Source organism: Sus scrofa, chromosome 1 (genome assembly GCF_000003025.6).
Source record: "Sus scrofa isolate TJ Tabasco breed Duroc chromosome 1, Sscrofa11.1, whole genome shotgun sequence".
NCBI classification, from domain to species: Eukaryota; Metazoa; Chordata; class Mammalia; order Artiodactyla; family Suidae; genus Sus; species Sus scrofa.
In genome coordinates, this window is record NC_010443.5 from 180,509,567 (window position 1) to 180,533,758 (window position 24,192).

Here is a 24,192-nt window from a genome sequence, read left to right on the forward strand (position 1 = left end):
TCCCAATTTGTAAGTTGTTTTGTTTTGTTTTGTTTTTAGGGCTGTACCTGTGGCATATAAAAGTTCCCGGGCTAGAGGTCGAATCAGAGCTGCAGGTGCCAGCCTACACCACAGCCACAATACTGTGAGATCCAAGCTGTCTTCAACCTATACCACAGCTCACGGCAACACCAGATCCTTAACCCACTGAGCAAGGCTAGGTATTGAAACCACAACCTCATGGATACTAGTCGGGTTCTTAACCCACTGAGCCACGACAGGAACTCCTCTGAGTTGTTTTTTGACTTTGTTTATGGCTTTTTGGGGGGTTTTTTGGCAATGCAAAAAAAAAATTCTTTAAAAATTTCATCAGTTCTCTTTTTGTCTCTAGTTTATGAGTCAAAGTTACACAGCCTCTCTCTACACCAAGGCTAAAGACATATTTGCTCATTTTCTTCTAGTACATGTATGTTTTACATTTAGACTCTTAATCCAATTAGAGTTTACCCTTATATATGGTATAAAATATGGATCTAATTTTATCTATTTCTAAATGTCTACCAATTGTCCAGGCACCATTTATTAAAAAGTCCATCTTGGGAGTTCCCATCGTGGCGCAGTGGTTAACGAATCCGATTAGGAACCATGAGGTTGCGGGTTCGGTCCCTGCCGTTGCTCAGTGGGTTAACAATCCGGCGTTGCCGTGAGCTGTGGTGTAGGTCGCAGACGTGGCTCGGATCCAGCGTTGCTGTGGCTCTGGCGTAGGCCGGTGGCTACAGCTCCGATTTGACCCCTAGCCTGGGAACCTCCATATGCCGCGGGAGCGGCCCAAGAAATAGCAAAAAAAAAAAAAATAATAATGATAATAAAATAAAAAAAATAAAAAATAATAAAATAATAAAATAAAAAGTCCATCTTTACCCAAGATTTGAGATGCTACCTTTGTTATACACCAAGTTTCCATTTGTATTTGGGTCTAATTCTACACTTTCAATTCCACTTATCTGCCTAGTCATGTGCCAGTACCACATTGTTTTAATTATTAAGACTTTATGTAAAGAAATTAAATATAAGCATTTATTTTATTTGGGGGGGGGGAGTGCCTCCAAAAAGGCTGTAGACTATACCTTCACTTTACAGTGTTCCAGTTCTTCTTCCAGATTAGATTTTTCTTGTTCCCATTCCTCATATGTACTGTGTCCTGGCTCTTTATCTTTCTGGCATAGCATTTCTGCCAGACGTTGCTTAAGTTCTTGCAGTTCTTTCTGATTTTGAGAATTCTTTTGGCTAAGCTCTGTATTTTCCAGATCCAACTGTTGGTTTTTGGTTTTTAATTCTGAAATCTAATTAAAATTGAAATAAGTTTTTAAAACAAGTTATCCTACTTCTGCTAAAAAAAAAAAAAATATGTAGAGACTATTTTTTTTCCCTCTCTGCGGAGATAAAATTATACACATACGACACACACATCTAATAGTAGAAATAATACACACTCATTATTACAAGGTCAGTTAATTCAGAAGTGTATTAAGGAAGTGACAGACACTCTGTCCAACCACACAGGAGTGGCCACCATGGAAGTGGCTGGATATGTATCCCTCCAGATTATTTTCTATGCATTTACAAAATCCATATACAGTTTTGTTCTTCTTTATAACAAAGATTTGTCTCATTTTAGATGTTTGGATAGTCTGCTTTTTCCACTTACAATATCATACAGACTTTTTTATTTTTTGCTTTTTAGGGTCTCGCCTGCGGCATATTGAAGTTCCCAGGTGAGGAGTCAAATTGGAGCTGCAGCTGCCGGCCACAGCCACGGCAATGCGGTATCTGATCCACATCTGAGACCTACACTACACCGCAGCTCACGGCAATGCTGGATTCTTAATCCACTGACAGAGGCCAAGGATTAAATCTGCCTCCTCAAGGATACTAGTTGGGTTCTTAACCCCCTGAGCCAGGGGAACTCCCTACTATCTTACAACAGACTCTTATCTTTCCAAATCAGTATATTCAAAAACATACTATATTTTTTTAGTGGCTGTAGAATATTTCATGTATTGAGACATTCCATACTGCATTTATCCATTCCCATACTGAGAGCCATATAGGTCTGTCATTATTCTTTATTATAAAGAAACAAAACAACCTTTTGGAAAAATCATTTGCACATGGTAGCACTCTGTATTTAGGATTTTTTTTAAGAAGTGGGGCTTGCTGGGTTAGAAGGTGTGCATATACGTTACTGTTTTGAGTGATATCCCCCAAATGTCTTCCCCACAGTGCTACCAACCTATAGTCTTACCAACAATGTATGAGTATATTCATTTCCTCATTCCCTTTTTAATGCAAGATAAGATCAATCTTTATTTTTTGCTAATCTGATAGGTGAAAAAAAGAAACTCATTTAATGTTGCCCTTTCCTAATTACTAAGGAGGCTAGCCACTTTTTATATGTTCTCTTTTTTCCAGACTTGACCATTCATATCATTTATCCATTTTTTAGCCAAGTTTTGCTACTGGTTTGTAAGAGTACAAAATATATTTTGGATGTTAACACCTTGTCTATTTCAAGTGCCAGAAATACTCTTTTCTCAGGATGTCCTTCTCTCTTGACTGTTTCAGACAAATTCTCAAATGGCCTTCCCCCGCACAATTGCGTGTTGTTGAAGTTATACAAACTGGACATTGAAGGGTGCAAGCTAACTAAAGAAATCATAATTCTGTGAAACTATATACCAACTAACTAATTTTATATATCTATAATTCTATTCTCAACTTTCTGCTTTTAATCATGGTGAGGAAAAATTAAGGAGCTAAGTAACATTAATCAAAACCACATGAACAGTTCCCATCGTGGCTCAGTGGTTAATGAATCCAACTAGGAACCATGAGGCTGCGAGTTTGATCCCTGGCCTCACTCAATGGGTTGGAGATCCGGCATTACAGTGAGCTGTGATACAGGTTGCAGGTGCGGCTCAGACCTCACGTTGCTATGGCTGTGGTGTTTGCCGGTGGCTACAGCTCCAATTAGACCCTTAGCCTGGGAACCTCTATATGCCGTGGGTGTGGCCCTAGAAAAGACAAAAAAGACAACAAAAAAAAAATAAAAAAACCACACGAGAGCTAGTATTGCATAGGTTCAGTTTTAGAAGTATCATCCTTCCACTCCCACTGAATATAAAGCTTGTATTAAGCCCTGAGAGTCTAGAAATTATACATCATTAGATTCAAAAAAAAAGAAACAGTTTTTTTTTTTTTTCCGCAAAAATATTTACCTATTCTCACAAAAAAAGAAACTAGTTTAGAATTACCATGAGGTCAGAGTTTCCTTCATGGCTCAGCAGTTAATGAACCAACTAGCATCCATGAGGATGCAGGTTCGATCCCTGGCCTCGAAGAGTGGGTTAAGGATCTGGCGTTGCTGTGAGCTGTGGTCTATGTCAGACTCAGCTTGGATCCCACATTGCTGTGGTTCTGGTGCAGGCCAGCATCTACAGCTCCAATTGGACCCCTAACCTGGGAACCTCCATATGCCATGGGTGTGGTCCTAAAAAGACAAAAAAAAAAAAAAAAAAAAAAAAAAGAATTAACATGAGGTGAATTTCATTTTGAAAATCAGAATCTATAAACTTACTATTATTGTCTTCATTTCCAGTGGCTTGTGCTATAAATTTCAAATACAAAAAAGAAAATTTTAGAATCAGGAAATATTGGGAAATATTCTCTCCTTACCTGTTTCTTTAAACTTTCAACTATCTTCTGAACTGCAGCTTTTTCTTGTTTTACGGTTTCTATTTTTTGGCTAAAGAGACAATGAAAATATAGCTTATGCGTCAGGCTTTAAAAGTTGAAGTAAAATAGTTTTAGTCCTTGCAAAAATGTCTTAAGAACATTTAAGTATATGTCTCACCGTATTTCTTCCTGAGATCCATTTAATTTTCCTAATTGCAGGTTAGAAATGCTGTCTTCTTCATTTAGAGTAGTAATTTCATTTCTCAAAATAGAATTTTCCTCTTGAAGCTTCTCAGATTCATATCTGAAGTACAGAGATTTTTTTTTTAAATAGTTAAAAGGCAGTCATCCGGCATCTTCAGAAAATACTTTCTAGTAACTTCCAATTAAACAAGTATTCCATGCCAGTTAAGAAGAAAAGTCTAACTTAGCAGTCTCTAGGTACTTTGAAATCAAGCTATGACATATTGACTCATTTCTTTGGGGAAGTAAGAATTTCACTAGAGACATTAGGCAATTACGACCAAAACACTTGAGCCTGGAGACAGAAATGGAGACTCAGTGCCCATCCTGCTGGCTGGCTTTCTCAATGGCAAGCATACTGCTCTGAGCAAATAACTTTATTTCAGTCCCACATGCTGCCTGCTCCTCAAAGACAAAAGCCATGTTACTAAGCTGTATGAGCTTTAGTTTTAAGCCCTGGGTACCTGGAGAAAGAAAATTCACTATGTGAATGAAAGGGCTACAATGAAATAACTAATGCAATATTTTTCATCTCATTATGATTTTTAGAACTAAAAATGATCTGAAATAAGAAAAACTATACCCAGAATTCTTTTGGTTTTCTTTTTCATATCATTAAGATATTTCAGACATGCTGTAATATTTTCATGGGGTTTTCTGACCCAAATTTGTTAGAAGCCTATATTTCAACCATATTTTAAAGGTCAAGTGAGCAATGGTTCAAATTAGTATCATTTTTGTCTTTATTCCTCAAGCACATTTAATAGAACCTGATAGGTCCTCAATAAAGTTATATATTCTCAGATAAATTTCCACTGTTTACAGAATATCAGCATGTACTTTAGCTGATATGTAAGTGAAAAAACTCTAAGCCACAAAACACATTTTCCTGTATTAGTATAAAAAAAGAGTTCATATCTGCCAAGTGAGTTAATAATATACAAAAGGCATTCATTCTCATATAATGTGTTTCATCAAAATGAGGAAAATAACATTTAACCAAAAAAAAAAAAAAATTCTACCCCTCCAAATGAACTGCTAGAAAAGAGTTAAAGACTTGACATACACTGATGATGCACATGGTTAAACAACAATCACTCTCCATTATGAACTCTCACACCCTAAGTGAACAACATTTATTTCCTACAGAGGAAGGGAATGCCTCCTAGGCAGGGTTATTCTATTTGTTAATATGACACAGAAGCAGAGGGAAGTCTAAAGTTTTGCTCTCTTCTTGAAGACTAGCAAGTTAGTTTCTCTAGCACAGCAAGCAGCAGAAGTTAGATTTGGTGAGGTGCTCTGTGGGATTCCGTGAAGTTTAGAAGGTACATACGTTACCTCAGAAGCTCAACTTTTTGCTGCATCTCACTGCACGTGATTTGCAAGTCATGCATCATTGCCTTCAGCTCTTCCTCCTTTTCTCCTTGAGCAAGTACATCTTTTTGCTTAACTAAAGCAGTGACTCTTTCCCTCAACTTTCTAGTCAGCTCCTGCAGCTTTTTTTTCTCTAGTTCTAACTCTGCGATTGTGGCCTGGCGCTGAAAATGTTTGTCTTGAAGGCTGAGGAGAGCAGTGTTTTCTTCCAGGATAACTTGGTTCTGTACTCCAGGCTTTTCTTGATGCATATGGAGTGTTCCATGTAGCCAGGCAATTTCGTGTGCTTTTACTTTTTCTAAGAGCTGCGTATTCTCCTGCTCAAGGCCCTGGTTTTCTTGATAATGTTCTTCTATAAAGTGGTGCACATTCATAAGCTTTGGCCCATGCTCCTTCAGTGTCTGATCGAGTTCAAGGACCTTTTCATCAGGTAAGACTTCCAGGTTATCTAAACGGGTTTCCCATACGGAAAAGCAGTCACACTGCAGCACTGCTCTTTCTTGCAGCTTCTCAATCTTGCCTTGAAGTCTTAAAACCAGAATGTGCAGTTCCTCATTTTCTCTTTTGACCTCATCATAACTCTTTTCCAGGCTAAGGAATGTTTCAGTCACTTCTTCAACTTTCTTAAGCTCATCCTGTAATCTGAACATTTCTGAAGTGAGTTCTTTGTTATTTTCTAGTGCTTCATCATAGCGTGTCTCTATCACTCTCAGCTCTTCCTGAAGACACTCATTTTCTCTGCTGGCATCTTCATATAACAATTTATACCTGGGAGAAGCTTCAGGGAGTCTTTCAAGCATCTTTAATTTCTTCTTTAGCACAGAAACATCAAAAAGTAGGTCCTGTTTCTTTTCAGAAGCTCGATCACAGTCTGCACGTAAGGTCATTAGCTGTTTCTGAAGCTCGCTAATCTGATTCTTCAGTTCCCAGGTCTCAGTCCTGGTCTCCTCGCTATTTTCGAGCTCAGAAAAACTCTCTATTGATGCTTCTGACTCCTCTATTCTGACCTCCTGTCTCTGACCAGAGCTCGTCTCTGTACTTTCTAGGTCCTGGATTTCACTGCCTTGCTGGTCACTTGGGACGTGCTTCATGGTCCCACCTTCTACGTGGCTTACTTGGTTGTGCAGTAAAATTGGCTCTGTTTGTTCCACAGAATTTTGAAAAAACCCAGTAGTTGGCTCATCTAAACAAGTAGACATTATTGACTCTGGCTCTAATTTCTGCAGCCTCTGTTGCAACCTAGAAATTTCAGCAGCCATTTTCACATTTTCCTTCACTGCTCGTTCATGAGCTCTTTGCAGGCTTAAGAGGACATCTCCATTCTCCTCTAACAGCTGCTCTCCTTGCTGGAGCAGGGACATGGCTCCACTTCCTTCTGCCTCCTCCCCTTCCATTGCCTGGCAGCCATTCTGAAGCCTGGAGGGAGGGGATGCCACCTGCTCCATTTCCTTAATTTTATTCTGGAGCCTGGAGATTTCTACGCTCATCTGAGCCCTTTCTTGTTCTGCTTTCTCACAGGTGGCTTTGTGGATGCTCTCCATGGCCAGAAGCTTGGACATCATTTCCTGCCTCTCCTGGTCACGTTCCATTTCTAGCCTTTCAAGCCTCTGGCTGGCCTGCTGCTTGGAGGCACCTGCCTGGCACAGGACCTGCTCATGGGCTTTTAGCTCTCTTTCATGACTGCTCTTTAGCTCAAGTATCTGGTTGGACAGTAGACTTTGCTGATTTTCAGACACACTTCTTAGATCTTCTAGGTCTTTGAGTAGCCGCTCTCTCTCAACAACCATGCTGTTCAGATGTTCTTTGTATGTTTTCTCTAGCATCTCTCTCTCCTGGGTCAGGACCAGAGAAGCTGCTTTCTCTCTTTGGAGAGCCACTTTAAGCTGCTCCTGGGCTTCTGCACACTCCTGAGTGAGCTCGTCCTTCTCAAACTCCCATTGGGATCTCTCCTCATGTTGTTGTTCCAGGAGCTCTTTCAGCTCTTGGCGGTAGTACCCCTCCAGACTTCGCAGGGCATTTTCACATCTCTCAGTGACTTTCTGACAATCAGCCTGAAACTGGGCTTCTATCTGAGAGGTTCTTCTATTACACTCAGTTTCCATTTTTTCCCTAAATGTGGTCAACATACAGCATTACTGAAACTGCCATCAACTCCAGAAGCAAAACAAAAAACCATTTCCCCATATGCACTGAAGAAGCAGCTAAGTAAACAATTTAAATATGTTCTAAAAATGGACTTCTTTGTTTACTGCTATGTGATTCATTTATACTGAGAATGGATCTCATTTCTGAGAGCCAATACTGGCAGTCATAATTAATTAAAAGAGTTACTTACCTCTCTCTGCATTTAAAACAAAAATTTAGATATCAAACTTTTTGGCATACTCCTAGATGTATTTGTTTATGGATTTTTAGCCAATAACTTAGACTGATATGTCACATTAAATGCTCAAGTGCAGGAATTCCCTTTGTGGCTCAGTGGAAACGAACCCAACTAGTATATCCTTGAGGATGTGGGTTTGATCCCTGGCCCCACTTAGTGGGTTAAGAATCCAGTGCTGCCATGAACTATGGTGTAGGTCACAGATACGGCTCAGATCTGTGTTGCTGTGGCTGTGGCACAGGCCAGCAGCTGTAGCTCTGATTCAATGCCTAACCTGGGAATTTTTATATGCTGTGGGTGCGGCCCTAATAATAATAATAACAAAATGCTCAAGTACATATTAGCCTAAACCCTAACTTGGGAATACATAAAATTCTTTAATTTTAATTAAGTACATATTGGTGGACATAGTCATATAAACCACATATATTAGCCAATTCATTATGTTTTACTTCTTATTTAATAAAGTAGCACCAAGTTAAAGTATGAAGCACCAAAGCTCTCAAAAGTACTTGAGATTTCAAGTGAAGAAAGTTAGCACAAAATGGAGTTTCATAACTCTGGGAGGAAATGTAACTCTGCCCAGAATCTAGCTTATATATGGCCTTTCTCAGGAAACAACAGGACTGGACTAGGAAGAAATCATGTTTGCAGAAATCTCATCATCTGAAACCTTAAAATGTACAAGCCTGATATAAAAAATAATTTCCTCTTAAAAAAAAAAAAAAGGAGTTCCCACTGTGGTGCAGTGGAAACAAATTCGACATGAGGATGCAGGTTTGATCCCTGGCCTCACCTAGTGGGTTAAGGATCCGGCCTTGCCGTGAGCTGTGGTGTAGGCCGCAGATGCAGCTCGGATCCTGAGCTGCTTTGGTTGTGGTGTAGGGGAGCGGCTGTGGCTCCAATTTGACCCCTAGCCTGAGAACTTTTGTAAGCCACAGGTGCAGCCTTTAAAAAAAAAAAATAAAAATAAAAAAAAGTTTCAATAACCCCAAGGTAGGCTAATATCTAAACAATGGCAAAACAGGTTGAAAAACTACAAAAGAATCTAGTAAACCAATGGGCTATTATGTCTTCTGATATTTCACAGTCTCCTTAATCAACTGGAACTTCTGGTGCCCCGAGGAACAGTGCCCCAGGTTGCTCCATTTCCCCCATTTTCTTACCTTCCCTCTTGTAGTTCGCTTTGGTATTTTTCCAAGAGCTCTTTTTGCAATTCCTTTTTCTCAAGATTGTGCTTCTCCACCAGGCTTTTCAGTTGTTCCTGGTGAACTTGTTCTAGTTCCTGAGTCAAGTTTCTCACCTTCTCATCTGTCCAGGTCCCATTTTGAATGAGTTTTTCCCTCTCTCCATTAAAGCTTTCTTCCACCTGCTCCAGCTTAGCCTTGAGCTCCAGCTCGTGTTTCAGCCTCAGCTCCTCCTGTAGGAGAGCCTTTTCCTCCTCCCACTTCATTTGCAATTGTTTTTTCTCCTCCTCATGTCTACAGATAGTTGTATGTTGTGTCTCCTTGAGTACCATTGTCTGGCCCTGAAGTTCTGCAATTTCACTTTTAAGGTCGTTTATTTGTTCTTCCAAGATGTGCACTTCATTCTCATACTTTTGCTTCATGTTCTCCTGCTCCTTTTTACAGGCAAGCTTGGTTTCATCTAGCTGTTTTTCATAATGGTGCACCTAAAGTCAGAAAGTGAAACCCTCACAATATTATTCAACTCAAGGCCATGGGGGCATTAAGTACTTTTTTCCTACAAGACATTCCTCAGTTTTCCCATTTTCTTTTAGAGGAACAATTCAAAAACACATTAAGTAAGATAATTTTAAGTCATGCATGGTTTGATTTCCTTTTTAACTTGGTTCAATTTTATTAGCTTCTGAGCAGCTCTATTCAAACTGAATAAACCTTCACATGGATACCATCTGTCTTTGTAGGCATCCTTTCCCCCTGCAGACTTAGGGTCTTCTCCTTAATTACATTCAAATATTTATTTAATACCTGTCAGGTACTCTGTAGGCCTTGTGAGGACACAAATTTGAGTAAGACATAGTCCTTGTCATTAAAGAAAAACTACTCTAGGCATAGTTATAACAAATACAAGAATGTATATGACAAGTCAGAAAAAAACATATAAACGGCATAGGAAAAATAGCTACAGTGTAATCTGGGGATTCAAATGAGTGGTAAATCATATTTGGTTGGGAGAATTCAGGAATGCAAGGAGTAGGATTTGATGTAAACTCTGAAGGGTAACTAGACTGAAGACGTGGAAAGAAATAATAACATACTATGTAATAGCATAAGCAAAAGAGGAAAGTTTGTTCAAGAACAGCAAACTACCTGGTTTGGCTGGAGGCTGAGGTAACTCAAAGGAATGATAAAAAATGAAGACTGCAAGTATAAGCTGAAGCAACATGGTGACGGGATTTGAAGGCTTTAGAACTTATACCTAATTTAGGAGGTAATGCTATATTAAAGGGCTTTTTTGGTTTTATTAAGATTATTTTTAATGAGTTGGAAGTAATGTAACGGCCTTCAAGTTTCATGCTTGCTAGGACTGAAGATACTACATTTTTTTTTTTTTTTGTCTTTGTTGTTGTTGTTGTTGTTGTTATGGTTGCTATTTCTTGGGCCGCTCCCGCGGCATATGGAGGTTCCCAGGCTAGGGGTTGAATCGGAGCTGTAGCCACCGGCCTACACCAGAGCCACAGCAACACAGGATCTGAGCCGCGTCTGCAACCTACACCACAGCTCGTGGCAACGCCGGATCGTTAACCCACTGAACAAGGGCAGGGACCGAACCCGCAACCTCATGGTTCCTAGTCGGATTCGTTAACCACTGCGCCATGATGGGAACTCCCAGATACTACATTTTTAAGAAACTTTCTCCTATGAGGAAAAAGCCTCACCCTTGGCCTATGAAACCATCTTGAGGAAATGAGTTCCTGGTAGCCACCAAGACACAAGAGGAAACGTATAAAAAGTGCTATACTTTGAGAAAAAAGAATTGAGGAGTTCCCGTCATGATGTAGTGGTTAATGAATCCGACTAGGAACCACGAGGTTTCAGGTTTGATCCCTGCTCTTGCTCAGTGGGTTAAGGATCCAGCGTTGCCATGAGCTATGGTGTAGGTCGCAGACGCGGCTTGGATCCCGAGTTGCTGTGGCTCTGGTGTAGGCCGGCGGTTACAGCTCTGATTCAACCCCTAGCCTGGGAACCTCCATATGCTGCACAAGAGTGGCCCTAGAAAAGGCAAAAAGACAAAAAAAAAAAAAAAAAACAAAAAGAATTGAGTATGTCCTACATGTAAAAGCTTGTCAGAGCTCAGAGAAATTAGAAAACAGGATTGAAAAGGTCTTACTTTATCTTCAAGCTCCAATCTTAGGTGACCCAAGTCCCTGTGATGTTGTTCTTTCATCTGTTCGATGACCAGCTCTGCCTCGATACTCATATTCAATGGATTGCATTCTTCAGAACCAAGCCCTGAAAACACATGGGATCTGTTGACCTTGCGAGCAGGTTCTTTCAATAACACAACTGGCATCAGAGGGAGGACATCCAGTTTAATTAAGGAATCATTTTAGAGGTTCCTGTGTGGCTCAGTGGTAACAAATCTGACTAGTATCCATCTGGATGCTGGTTAGATCCCTGGCCTTGCTCAGTGGGTTAAGGATCAGGTGGTGCCATGAGCTGTGGCATAGGCAGATGTGGCTCAGATCTGGTGTGGCTGTGGCTGGCAGGTGAAGCTCTGATTCACCCCCTAGCCTGGGAACTTCCATGTGCATGGGTGCAGCCCTAAAAAGCAAAAAAAAAAAAGGAATAATTTTACCCTAAACTCATACCGATGAGATCTACTAGGAAACAACAGAAGCCAAGAGAAGTCTCTTGTTCTCAAGCACTAGGAAAATAAGAAAAAATGAAGGCAAACAGATTCTTTCATGTACAGGCAGAGTACCAAAGCTTAATAGAATCCCATAAAACAGTAGATGGAAGTAGATGTGGAAATTGTTGCTTAAACAATCCTCCTAACAAAAATGCTGAACAGAAAGATAGTTTGGTCAAACCAACTAAGCTTCTATTTCATCCAACAAATACAGAGCAATAAACTAGCAGAGGGGCAACCTGGCAGGAGAATGAACTTCCAGCGTACTTGCTATGCCTTGAGGTGTTAACTTTGTGCATCGAGATATCCAACCCACCACTCAACATTACAGAAGACTGAGTATTATAATATTAATTTCCTATAGTGCAGGTGGGGCCTCATCCTCAATTATCAGCTAAAATTGTTAAATAGGGCAGAGGTTAGGGACTTAGATATAAGCAGTTTGGGTGGACAACTCTCAACTCATTCCTATGAGTTCACCTCTGCAACTGCCCGTGATGATGACTGGGAAAGACACTGAAATGCAAAGCGTAAGCTGAGGGCTGAGCTAGTACCCAAACAAAATGATTACATCTAATGCCACAGAGAAATTTCTCAAGGCAGAGGACTCAAAAGAGTTTTTAGTGTAGAGGTTCATAGGCAGATGCCAGAAAGAGTCTAGCATCTGGAACTGACAGTCTGGCTTTGGGCTTTCTCTTCACATATTAGGGCATATCTCCAACTGAGAAGTGATACCTGGGGTATAAACCACCCCAAGATGGCACAGCCTCATGCACCCATGAGGAGAACTCCCAACACTTGGTCATCTACGGAAAAGCTCAGGAAAGCCTCTGAGATATATCAGATCAGTTGGGCTCCATCCTTATACCACAGTAAGACTATAGAGTGCAGACTCAGAATCAGAGGAGAGATGTTCAAGCCTCTTCCTGTCCCCTCCCCAACCCCTCATTTATTCTGGACTAACCAACCCTTATAAGAACCTGTACTCCTGTTCCAGTAAAAGTGGGGAAACCTACTAGTAGATCTCAACTACTATTATAAACTCTTTCTGAAATTAAATTTCAATACACTGGAGGAAAGAAGTAGTATATCCAAAGGGAGAAAAACAGCTAAAATGAATGTAGGCAAACAACAATGCCTTCCAACCTTGCTACTCAAAATCCCCCTCAAAGGCACAGGCAACCCGCACTCATTTATCTTATTATTTTGGAGACGTTTAGCACAGCAAGCATAAGGAAATCAAATTCTGTAGTTTCTGGCTGGCTCACTCTCCAAAACATTGTCATTCCAGTTAGGCACTCTTTTAAAAAGGTTCAGCAATAGCTCAGTGACTGAATTCTAATACTCCCAAGGCCTGGATTCTCAGACTTGTGGCCAGCATTTTTTTTTTTTTAATGAAGCGAATATCCTTGTGGTTTGATATTTCCATTTCTTTGTTGATGCATATCAAAATTAGATGGGAATATTCTCATAACGGACAAAAAAAAAAAACAAAAAAAAACCCAACAAACCACAAGTGAAACAGTTCAATAAAACAGCATTACCAAAGTCTTTTCTCTTGGTGAGGGGGAGTTGCCAACATTTTGCAATTTTACATTCAACCATGGTTCTAAAAACAAAAGTCAAAGGGAGAGACTCTGAAAAGATGGTGTCTGAATGACTTACCCTGGTCAGGCTCAATGCAACCACTGTTAATATCAAGTTCTTCTGACAGTGAGTTCTTCAAGGGAAGTCTGAACACTTTGCCTTGTGTACGATATTCTTCCAGTTCAGACTGGAGTTCATCTACTTGGTCTTGTAATAGCTGGAGTTAAAAAACAACACAAGCCTTAGATGTGATGCCAGCACAAGCAGCAAAAGGAAAAAATAATTGTACATCATCAAAATGAAAAACTCTTGTGTTAGAGTTCCCATTGTGGTTCAGTAGGTTAAGAACCTGACTAGTATCCATGAGGATTCAGGTTCAATCCCTGGCCTCTCTCAGTGGGTTAAGGATCCTGCGCTGCCATGAGCAGTGGTGTAGGTTGCATATGTGGTTCGGATCCCACACTACTGTGGCTGTGGTGTAGGCGTTTATCTTCAGCTCTGATTTGACTCCTAGCCCGAGAACTTCCATATGCCACAGGTGCAGCCCTAAAAAGAAAAAACAATAAGCAAATAAAACTCTTGTGCTAGTAAAAAGACAACCCACAGAATGGGAGAAAAGTTTTTGCAAATTACATATCTGATAAGGAACTTGTATGTAGAATATATAAAGAACTACTACAACTCAATAATAAAAAGACAAATAACAAATATTAAGCAAAGGATCTGAAGACACATTTTTCCAAAGAAGACATACCACATGAAAAGATACTCAATGTTATTAGCCATGAGAGAAACACAAATCAAACACACAATGAGAACCACTTCATATCCACTAGAATGGCTAAAATAAAAAAAGACATACAATAATGACTATTGGCAAGGATGTGGAGATACTGGAACTTTTATACTGGTGGGAATGTAAAATGGTGCCTATTATCTTGGAAAAAATTTGGCAGCTGCTCAAAAGGTTAAACATATAGTTATCCTAAGACCCAGCAATTCCACTCCTAGGTATATATGAAATGAAAGAGAAATTAAAGCATATCTCCACACAAAAACTTGAACACAAATATTCATAGCATCGTTATTCATAATATTCAAAACAACCCAAATGTCATCAATGAACAAATAAAATGTGGTATAGCTATATAACGGAATATTATGCAGCAATTAAAAGAAATGAAATACTGATACATGCTACAACATGGATGAACCTTGAAAATGTTATGCTAAATGAAGGTAGCCAGTCGCAAAGGACAATGTATTATATAATTTCATTTATGGGAAATGTAAAAAATAGGCAAAACCAAAGAGACAGCAAGCAGATTACGAGTTGCCTAGGGCTGGAGGTCACTGTAGAGATTATAGCTAGGTGGAGTAGGATTTTCCTTTCAGGTGATGAAAATGTTCTAAAATTTACTGTGGTAACTGCTGCACAATTCTGTGAATATATTATAAGAGATGTAACTGTGCACCTTAAATGGGTGAATTGTATGGTTATGAAAAACTATTAAAAAAATTAAGAGGTTTGAGTTCCCTTGTGGTGCAGCAGGTTAAGGATCTGGCACTGCCACTGTGGTGGCTCGGGTTCGATTCCTGACTGGGGAACTTCCACATGCTGCAGGCACAGCCAAGAAACAAGTGGACACATTTGAGGAATTTTTGGAGGTAGAGCTAACAGATTTTACTGATAAAAAGTTAAAAACATAAGAAAACACCTCTACCTGATTAGAGCTAAAAGTCAAAACTTACCTGTAAGAGTGGCACAGATGTTTCATTTCTTTTCTCAAAAAGTGCCTATGTATTTCCTGAGAAGGCAGGCTATGAGCAACCTCACAAGGAGGTGATTGTTTTCCCTCATTTTTGCACAATTACAATGTTCGTTTAAAGCAGTTAGAACTCAGTTATTCTTACCTTGTTAAAATAAACAAGTCTTTCTGGATTAAGGGAAAAAAAATCCCAAATCCCTGAGCTTAAGAGAGGTAACTTAAAAAAAAAAAAAAATCCTAGATTCCTATTATTTGTAAGGATGCTTTTGTGTCCTCTGGTAGGAATTTGTAATGATTTACTACCTAAAGACTTGAATAGTTTCTGCTCAATTTGCATTTTGTAAACAAAGTAAGAAATATATTCAGGAAAAATCTCCACAGGACAAAAGTAAATTAAATCAGATTCGGTCTGCACTGATCACTCAGGAAAGCCTAGTTTTTAAATTAAGCACATCAACATGACCACATTTTTCTCCTCTTAGAGTAAAACTTTATTTTCCTCTAATTACTAGCAATTTCTGACCCAGATAAGCAGACTTAAATGCAGTTTGCATGGTTATCTCATATTTCAGGATACTAAATAATATTAATAGCTAGCACTTGGGTTAAGTGTTTTCTGTGTCCCAGGCTCTAAGCACTTTACGTATATATTTACTCACTGATGCTCCGCAATAACCCTATTCAGTGGGTACTCTTATTTTTGCCATTTTATAGGGGAGGAATTGAGACGCCCACAGATCAAAGGAGGTGCTCATGGACACACAGCTAGTAAAAGGTAAAGCAGGATTTGAACCCAGGCACTCCTCCACTTACTAAGTTCTCTTCAGCCACTCACCCTGCACTGCTGCTCATACTCATTTTTCATCTGTGTCAGCCTTTCTTCTTGCAAAAAGAATTCAGCACTGCTGGGATCAAGATCACCAAACTAGAAAAGGAAAAGGGCAAAGTTGTCATTTTTCCCAAGTGTCCTTCTTTGACCTATAACAAGCCAAAGGCCCCAGTTTCTGGCATTCACCCAATCTCTTAAGTATGAAAGGAATGTGACATTTAAGCAGAAACAGCATCAACTGAATGAAGGGGAGAACATTTTAGAGTGATGTGCTCAACTAAAGCAGAGGTTGTTTCTTAGTGCCAGGCAATGTTTCCCTTATATTCAACCTGCTAACTTATATCCCTGCAAAACTGAAGCTTCCTTCAGTCACATAGATAATCCCACAACAGAAATTTTCTTGGTGGCATTGTTTCTGCTCTTTTGAGTAAACTACACTTTGGGGGTACATCTCAGGAAATCAAATTTAAACAGATTTACCTTTTCTGCCAAAACATTTTCCAAATTTCGCTGAAGTTTGTTTGTCAGATTCTCATACTCTGCCAACTTCTCTGCATTTTCCAGAAGCTCGTTTTCCAGACGACTGTTTTCCTGAAGAAATTTGGGGGATTAAGTGGGCACAGATTTAAAAAATAAACTGTTGTACCATTTTATATCATGCATAAAGCAATGCTCTAGATTGAGAAAAATGTGTTCATCTTGAAAGTTTCAGTACATTAAAACAGAAAAAAGAATATTAAAAGACTGGTATTTATCTTAAAACCTCAAAGTCTGCCTCCTCTTTTTCTTCCCCCACTCCATCGGTTCAGCTTGGTTTTTTTTTTTTAATTTTTTATTTAAGTTTTATTGAAGTAAGCCTCCTCTTTTTCTTTTTTTTTTTTTTTTTGTATTTTGCTGTTGCTATTTCTTGGGCCGCTCCAGCGGCCTATGGAGGTTCCCAGGCTAGGGGTTGAATCGGAGCTGTAGCCACCGGCCTACGCCAGAGCCACAGCAACGCGGGATCCAAGCCGCGTCTGCAACCTACACCACAGCTCACGGCAACGCCGGATCGTTAACCCACTGAGCAAGGGCAGGGACCGAACCCGCAACCTCATGGTTCCTAGTCGGATTCGTTAACCACTGCGCCACGACGGGAACTCCCTCTTTTTCTTGATTGTACAGAACCATGCTGTCCACTGGCAGGCACATGAAGCTATTGAGCACTTGAAATATATACACTAAAAAATGAGATGTGCTGTTAAGTATAAAATACTCAGCAGATGAGAGTTCCCATTATGGTATAGCGGAAACAAATCCAACTAGGAAACATGAGGTTGAGGGTTTGATCTCTGGCCTCATTCAGTAGGTTAAGGATCTGGCATTGCTGTGAGCTACGGTGTGGGCCAGCAGCTGTAGCTCCGATTCAACCCCTAGCCTGGGAACCTCCATATGCCCCAGGTGTGGCCCTTAAAAAAAAAAAAAAAAAAATTCATTAACTTTGAAGAGTTAGAACAAAAATGTAAAAAGTACAATAATGTTTTTAATATATTAATTACAAGTCAAAATGATAAATTTTTTGGAGATCTCAGATTAAATAAAGTGACTTAGGATTAAATTCACCTGTTTATTTTTATTTTTATTTTATTTTTTTGTCTTTTTGCCATTTCTTGGACCAATCCCACGGCATATGGAGGTTCCCAGGCTAGGGGTATAATCGGAGCTGTAGCTGCAGGCCTACGCCAGAGCCACAGCAACGCGGGATCTGAGCCGCGTCTGAGACCTACACCACAGCTCACGGCAATGCCGGATCCTTAACCCACTGAGCGAGGCCAGGGACCCAACCCGCAACCTCATGGTTCCTAGTCGGACTTGTTAACCACTGAGCCACAACGGGAACTCCTTTCTTTTTACCTTTTAATATGGCTGTTTGAAAATTTGAAATTGTATATATGGCTTGCATTATATTTCTGTTAAACGGCATTGCAGCAGAAAATTTAAGGACATGAAAAACATTTTAATAGATTGTCAAATGAAAGAAAACTGGTTGACGAATACTTTATTCATCTGACAGCAAAAGAGAACTCAGAAAAACTATAAAAAGTAAAATAACTCTAATAATTTTCATTTAGTGATGATACCAATGGTTAATATGTAATTTATAGTTTTATTTTTGTTTAAAGATGTAAAAACTACACATGCATGTTTTTTATAATGTGTATGTTTAAGTTTTTATAATATCAACTGAAGTACACTAAAGATGGCTTTTTTTCCTCTGTATATAAAATACCTTTTAGCTTTTTACCCACATTAAAAAAACAAAACAAAACCACATGGATGTGTCATTTCACATACTTTCTATTCCAATACTAAAGGCTGACTGGAAGAATTTTGTTTCTGAAGTATATTTTGCCAAAAGAATATAGAGCCCAATATATTTTTAATACAGTCTTATTCACACCCTCACACAGAAACATGGATTGAAAAAGAATGTGCTTGAAGTGTTTTTTTTTCCCAGAAAACTACCTTCTCCCAAAATGCCAAATCTACAATTCTAATATTTCAAAGTATGTCTAAATTTGATGTTAAAACAATCAAGAGCAATCCCTGTGCATCAGGCCTTTGTTGATGCTCTGGAAACTGACAAATCAGATTCCGTTGCCAACCACAGGGAACACACAGTCAGGACCATGGCAGAGAAGACAGATGTGGATACAACAATCTGTGAGGTGACAGAAAATGTGCTATCTTCTGGCAAGAAAAAAACTAAGTGTAATAGCAACAAAAAAGTCATTTGGCCTGCAGTGTTGGAAAAAGCAGTGAAGGAACCTAAAAGCCCATTGAGGAACTGAGACAGCTGCTGGCAGGTGCAGCAGGGGTGGTGGCAAGGCACTGAGAGTTGCTGGCAGGACCCAAGGTTAGAAAGGTATGAGGACAGGCCCCTCTTCAAGGCCCTTCAGTGCTGCCATGTTGTGCTTTTACAAAGGGTACCGTGTTCTTTAGTAAGTAACTCTGGTGGCGATATGGACATTGCATAGATGCAAAAAAAAAAAAAACAAAAAAAAACAAAGGGGGGGTTCGGATAAGTTAGCTGAGAAATCATAATGAAGTAATCTATTCAGAAGCTGTGGACATGGAGAGATGGGATAAATCTCAGAAGCATTTCAAACCATCAACAGGACTCAGAAACTGATAAGTGAGGTTGACTGAGGACTTAGCTTCTATGACTTACAGCATAGAATGATGAGACCTTGATCAAGGTTTTCTGTAAGTACTGGTATCCAGATTGGAACCAGACAGTCTTGAGTCCAGACCTCCCCCTAACCCTGACTACTCTTCATCTCCAGACGACACTGTACCATATGATCAGGTGTCAGAGTCTAATAAAGGGAAGGATCACTTCCTCTGCTGAGGCACAGGGAAGGAGAGGAGAATGGATAAGGGCAACAATACATCTGGAAGCAGAGAAAGAAAGCTGATGGCCTCTGTGTGGCAGGAAATAAAGCCAGCTGAGAATGAGGAAGTTGGAGGGCACAAGGAAGGGAGAGAGCCACAGCCAAGTGCCAAACAGCCCTGAGAACCCAGTGCAACTTCAAGGAGTAAGAACAAGACATGCTGTTGGCAAACCAGAAGCTTGGACACCCCTGAAAACTAGATCCCAGTGGGGGCTCTACCATGTCTGGGTCATGACCCAGCCAGGCAGACCGAGAAACCCAGGGCAGACCTGTGGTTTTCCATGTGGTATTCCCAGCAGGGACACGGACCACAGAACCAATTGGATAATTACCTTTAAAGAGAGGGCAAGGCGGTCCCGGATGTAATTTTCTTCTGTTTTTGCTTTTTCAATTTCCTGTTCAAGTTCCAAACGCTGCTTGCCCACCTGCTGCAGAATCTGCTCTCTCTCCTTTCGCAGCTCGTTCTTTAAGGCTGCTATTCGCTCTTTGTACTCTTCATCCAGTTTCCTGTGAGGAAGAAAGACTGACAAGCTGCCACCAAATCCCTCAGAGATGCCTATGTGGGTCCACCAAGAATGGAAACACAGAGTCACAGAGATGGGAAACTCCTTGATTAAAGTGTCTAGGGAGTCCTGTTTTCCTTCAGGCTTGGCCACACCCAAGTCATTCCAGCCGGGAGTGGCCAAGGAGGCAGGCAGGCTGGCTGAGCCCCACTGCCCTGGGCCAGGGTGATGGGAAAGAAGGGACCTGGCCCTACCGTCACACCTGAGGTTGTACTCATTCCGCCGCTCTATGGCTGCATGGTGATCATCCACCTCTGAGGCCATTAGAGACTTGAGCTTCTCAGCTTTGTCCAGATCTGACCGTAGCTTCTCTTTTTCTCTGACCACTTGATCAACTCGCTCCCTAGAAATAGATATTAACCAAGTATAAGGGAAACTGTTTCTAAGCAACAGGTAGACCCAAAAAGCTCTCATCTGGCTTGCTTCAATACAAAAACAAAACCAAGACAACCAAAACCCGTCCAAAGCACAAAGACATTCCACAGCCCTCTTCAAAAGCCTACATGCAAATCTAAGCTCTGCCTCGTTCTCACACAAGTGAGAAGACAGATCAGCCTCCTTTGCGTACAGATTGGAAGCATGTATGTCACAGGTATGGGAATGGCTTGCTCCCCAAGTAGGAAAGGGAATGGAACAAGTGAACTTTCTGTTCAACTCACAGCAAATGCCGGATCTCAGCCTTAAAGCTGGCCAGAGCCGCCTGGTGAATGTTGTTCTTGGTAACCAAAAGCTCATTTTCAAGAGCCAGCGTCAATTCTGTCAAGTTGACATTTCCATCAAGGCTGAAATCCAAGGCCTAGAAATCAGAACAAGTTCAAGATAATCACAAGTTCTATCCTCTCAAAGCAGAAAGTATTACAAAAAAGCAGAAAGTTATACAAACTCAGAGGACTGAATTTATAGTCTAAAAGTTGGATGATTATATTTCTTGAGTGATTCCTTAGCAAAAATATTCAATCCAGAACATAACTAAGCTCTAAGGAAAACATGATTGTAAGCATGCTTTTTAAAAACTGGTATCTGGCACTGTAAAAAAACACAACAGTAAAACTCTAATCCTTACCAATGAGAAATCAGTTAAGAAATTTCTTTGTCAATAATTTAGAGGTTCAAACCACTGAAAGAAGTTAAAGGGAATAGGAAAAGTTCCTCTTATGTCTGAGAGCTTGTGAATAGAAGAATCAAAGAGAAACCAAATTAAATCACCATTTCAAAAAAAAAAAAAGGGGAGGAGAGGACAAGATGGCGGAGGAGTAGGGGGACACGCTCGCCCTCTCCCACAAACACAACAAAAAAAGCACATCTACAGAATAAATGACTCGCACAAAAAAAAGGGGGGGGATTTTTTCAACCTTCCCCAACTTGTCATTTTTCTCCCATTTTAGCTGCCACACCTTCAGGATCTCCTGGCTGTTCTCAATGCCCTCTTCTTGCCAGGTATCAAGTATTCTCTCCACTGATGCATAGCCCATCCCATCATCCAGGCAGGAGAAGACCCGAAAGCCAATGGTACTCATCATTGCAGATGGGGTTGTGGTCCGTCGTCCACTCTCATCGAAAGACTGGAAGAAAGAGAGACTTGAGCAAGCTCAGGAATTACAACTGGATGTTGGTCAACACTGAAATTGGTCAGTCAGTCCTGACCACAAGGAACAGAAGGCATGCTTCTCTAATTTGTACTGCCCCTTTGCTATCCCTTTTCCAAGCGAGTCAAGAAGGCAAAGCTTATACAGCTGACCTGACAGAGAGTACCTTCATATAGACGAGATGCGTCTATCCCTAACACCATGTTTCTTAGGACCCACAGTTAACACTAAGTGCATCATTAGTGGTTTTCCCACTCTGTAATTCATGGTCATTCTCAAACCCAACTTTTCCTTCCGCAATGGTTTGGTCTTTCTTTATTAGGCTTCTTCTGCTTCTCCCTTTCTCCTAAGCATTTTCCTTCAGATGGTAGATGAATTCCATTAGAAATTATTCAAATGGATTTAAACTTCTACTCACAAAGAAACCACTTCCTGTTTATTTCTTACCTGCATAGAGAGGTGCCTTTTCAATTGTCTGTATGGGGTAGATGCTGAAGGTGTAAGGGACTTTCCGTTTTTGAATAAGCCATAGAAAAAATCTTCTACACTCATTGTACCATCGGGATCAAGATTATGGAAGACTTCTTCAAGCATCTAGAAAAGGGTAACCATATATATCAACTTTTCACTCAAAAAAAAACCAAAAAAAACCCCACAAGGCCCAAGGTGCACTCCTGACCAAAAGAAATTGGTACCACTCTTGATCCCAGGGCTCCAGAAATATAACATATCCCTTTATTCTCATTTCATTAAATTTATTTTCCTTTCTAGCAATATGTCCTTCACCCCACACAAGTTAAATTTCATTTTCGGCATCTTCATAATTTTATCCAAGGTAGCAATCAACTGTTTTTTCTTTTGCTCATACTTTTAGAACAGGTAATTTTTAATGTTACTACACATTATTCTTATGAATTAAAAAATTACTTAAAAATATGAAGACACTTGGCAGTTTCCATCGTGGCTCAGCGGAAATGAATCTGACTAGTATCCATGAGGACGCGGATTTGATCCCTGGCCTCGCTCAGTAGGTTAAGGATCCAGTGCTGCCGTGAGCTGGGGTGTAGGCTGCAGATGTAGCTTGGATCTGGTGTTGCTGTGGCTCTGGTGTAGGCAGACAGCTGACCCCTACTCTGGGAACTTCCCTATGCTGCAAGTGCAGCCCTAAAAAAAATACACACACACAGTGAGAGAGAGAGACATTAAAAAATACAAAGATATAGCTTCCCAGTGTCATATAATAGAAAATAGTTGGATATTCATTAAGCTATTATATTGTGGTGACGCCACATAATATTTTGCCTATATTAAATTTTGAAAATTAGTACGTTAGCCCAGCAGAATTGAATCTGTGACAGATTGCAATGACCTAAGAGTTTGGGTCTGAAACTCATGACTTAGGATTTAGAACATTACTTTGAACAACACTGCATGTTTGGGGTTTTTCTTTCTTTTCATGTTTTAGCATAGGAGGAATGAAGACTGGATAGGAAGGATTTCATGTGTGTGCAACAGAAAGATTCCGAGAGATGTAAAGAAAATGCAATTTGCCTGACTACTCTGCACCCTCTCACAGTGATCAGGTAGTCCTCATCCTATAACTGGGGAAGGGGAGACTGGACTACAGCCCCTTCTAGAGGCTTGCTTAGGATGTAGTTTGCTCCCTAGCATAACAGAGGAATGGAAAAGGGAATAAAGCAGCATGAGTCATAGACACCACGAAACAGGGGAGGAAGGCAAAGACCTCCGTCATCCTCTAAATTAGACTTCTCTTTATTTTGGGGACTCGTATTTTTCCATAGGGACATGACCCCAGTATATACAACAGAAATCTCCTGAGGATCTTGTTAAAATGTAGACTCTGATATAATTAAATCTGGGAGTGGGGCCTGAGATTCTGCATTTCTAACAAGCTCTCAGGTGATGTCCAATTTCCTGAGTAGCAAGGAACAGAATAAACAACTAAATTCTTGTTGCATTAGAGCCTACAATTGGGTCCATTCTAGTAAAGGTCTCTTTGTAATAAACCCTCAAATTTTCAATATTCACTTCATAATCTGGACTATTGCTAGGATTCCTGTCATCTCATAATTGTTGATTTTATCCAAGTGCACGAGGCATTTATTTTATCTTGAATGCTTTTTTCTAATTCATATCCAATAGGCAACATCTGTCCCTATTCTTGTTTTTATACTTCCTCTGGAGAGGACACGAAACAAGAAAATCATTCTAAAGAGTAGAAATCTTTGGAAGAAGCAACTATTCCTAATAGAGAATCATATGGTGAAACAGATGGAAAGGTATTTTGGGCAAAACTCTGAGGTTGCCAAGCTTCCTTAGCTTCTCTGTCTTATTCCTATCAACCAAAAGAACATTTTCTTAGAGGTCTAGGCTTTCAGGACTGTCAAACTAGAAGCCACAGTAAAGTTCAGTGCTGACTGAAGTTAACCGGCACATTTTAGCTCTAACCTGAGCTCCACACTGGCTGGCCTTGGGATCTTGACCAAATCAAAGCATAGCTTCCTGACTGCCTAAAATCCCATCACCTGACCTGTTCAAAGTGATGTAGCAAGTGAGTCCTGCCAATCACTGTACTTGGGAGAGTGGGCAAGAGGTGAATAAAAGCGGGTGGGTTCAGAAGAGGGTGGGCAGGCTGGGCTGGGCTTGAAGGCATGCAGGTCAAATGGACACCTGGAGAACCCCTGCCACCTGTGCGGAGCTGAATCTAGAACCCTGAGGACATTCTTACTCCCCATGACCAGCCAGGTCTTTGGATGGTTGATCTCCCAGTGTTTAATTTGGGAATAAGGATCACAAACCCAAATACCCAGAGGGGC

The 24,192-nt window shown here is 40.3% G+C and overlaps 1 protein-coding gene across 33 annotated transcripts in view; it reads right to left on the bottom strand.

The window, feature by feature from the left end:
• NIN (ninein) overlaps window positions 1-24,192 on the bottom strand; it is a 144,712-nt gene that overhangs the window by 32,298 nt on the left and 88,222 nt on the right. For all 33 annotated transcript variants that reach the window (XR_002346861.1, XR_002346857.1, XR_002346856.1 and 30 more), the window contains 14 exons: window positions 21,803-21,949; window positions 21,164-21,331; window positions 20,429-20,565; window positions 19,972-20,112; window positions 19,539-19,713; window positions 16,256-16,366; window positions 15,782-15,871; window positions 13,256-13,394; window positions 11,069-11,190; window positions 8,881-9,386; window positions 5,296-7,440; window positions 3,893-4,018; window positions 3,715-3,784; window positions 1,107-1,322 (listed from right to left, as the gene is read on the bottom strand). Coding sequence is in view for 28 of the 33 variants with exons in the window: in XM_021101674.1 (XP_020957333.1) it covers window positions 1,107-1,322; window positions 3,715-3,784; window positions 3,893-4,018; window positions 5,296-7,440; window positions 8,881-9,386; window positions 11,069-11,190; window positions 13,256-13,394; window positions 15,782-15,871; window positions 16,256-16,366; window positions 19,539-19,713; window positions 19,972-20,112; window positions 20,429-20,565; window positions 21,164-21,331; window positions 21,803-21,949 (4,293 nt within the window). In the remaining 5 variants the exon portion in view is untranslated. The remainder of the gene's footprint in view (window positions 1-1,106; window positions 1,323-3,714; window positions 3,785-3,892; window positions 4,019-5,295; window positions 7,441-8,880; window positions 9,387-11,068; window positions 11,191-13,255; window positions 13,395-15,781; window positions 15,872-16,255; window positions 16,367-19,538; window positions 19,714-19,971; window positions 20,113-20,428; window positions 20,566-21,163; window positions 21,332-21,802; window positions 21,950-24,192) is intronic.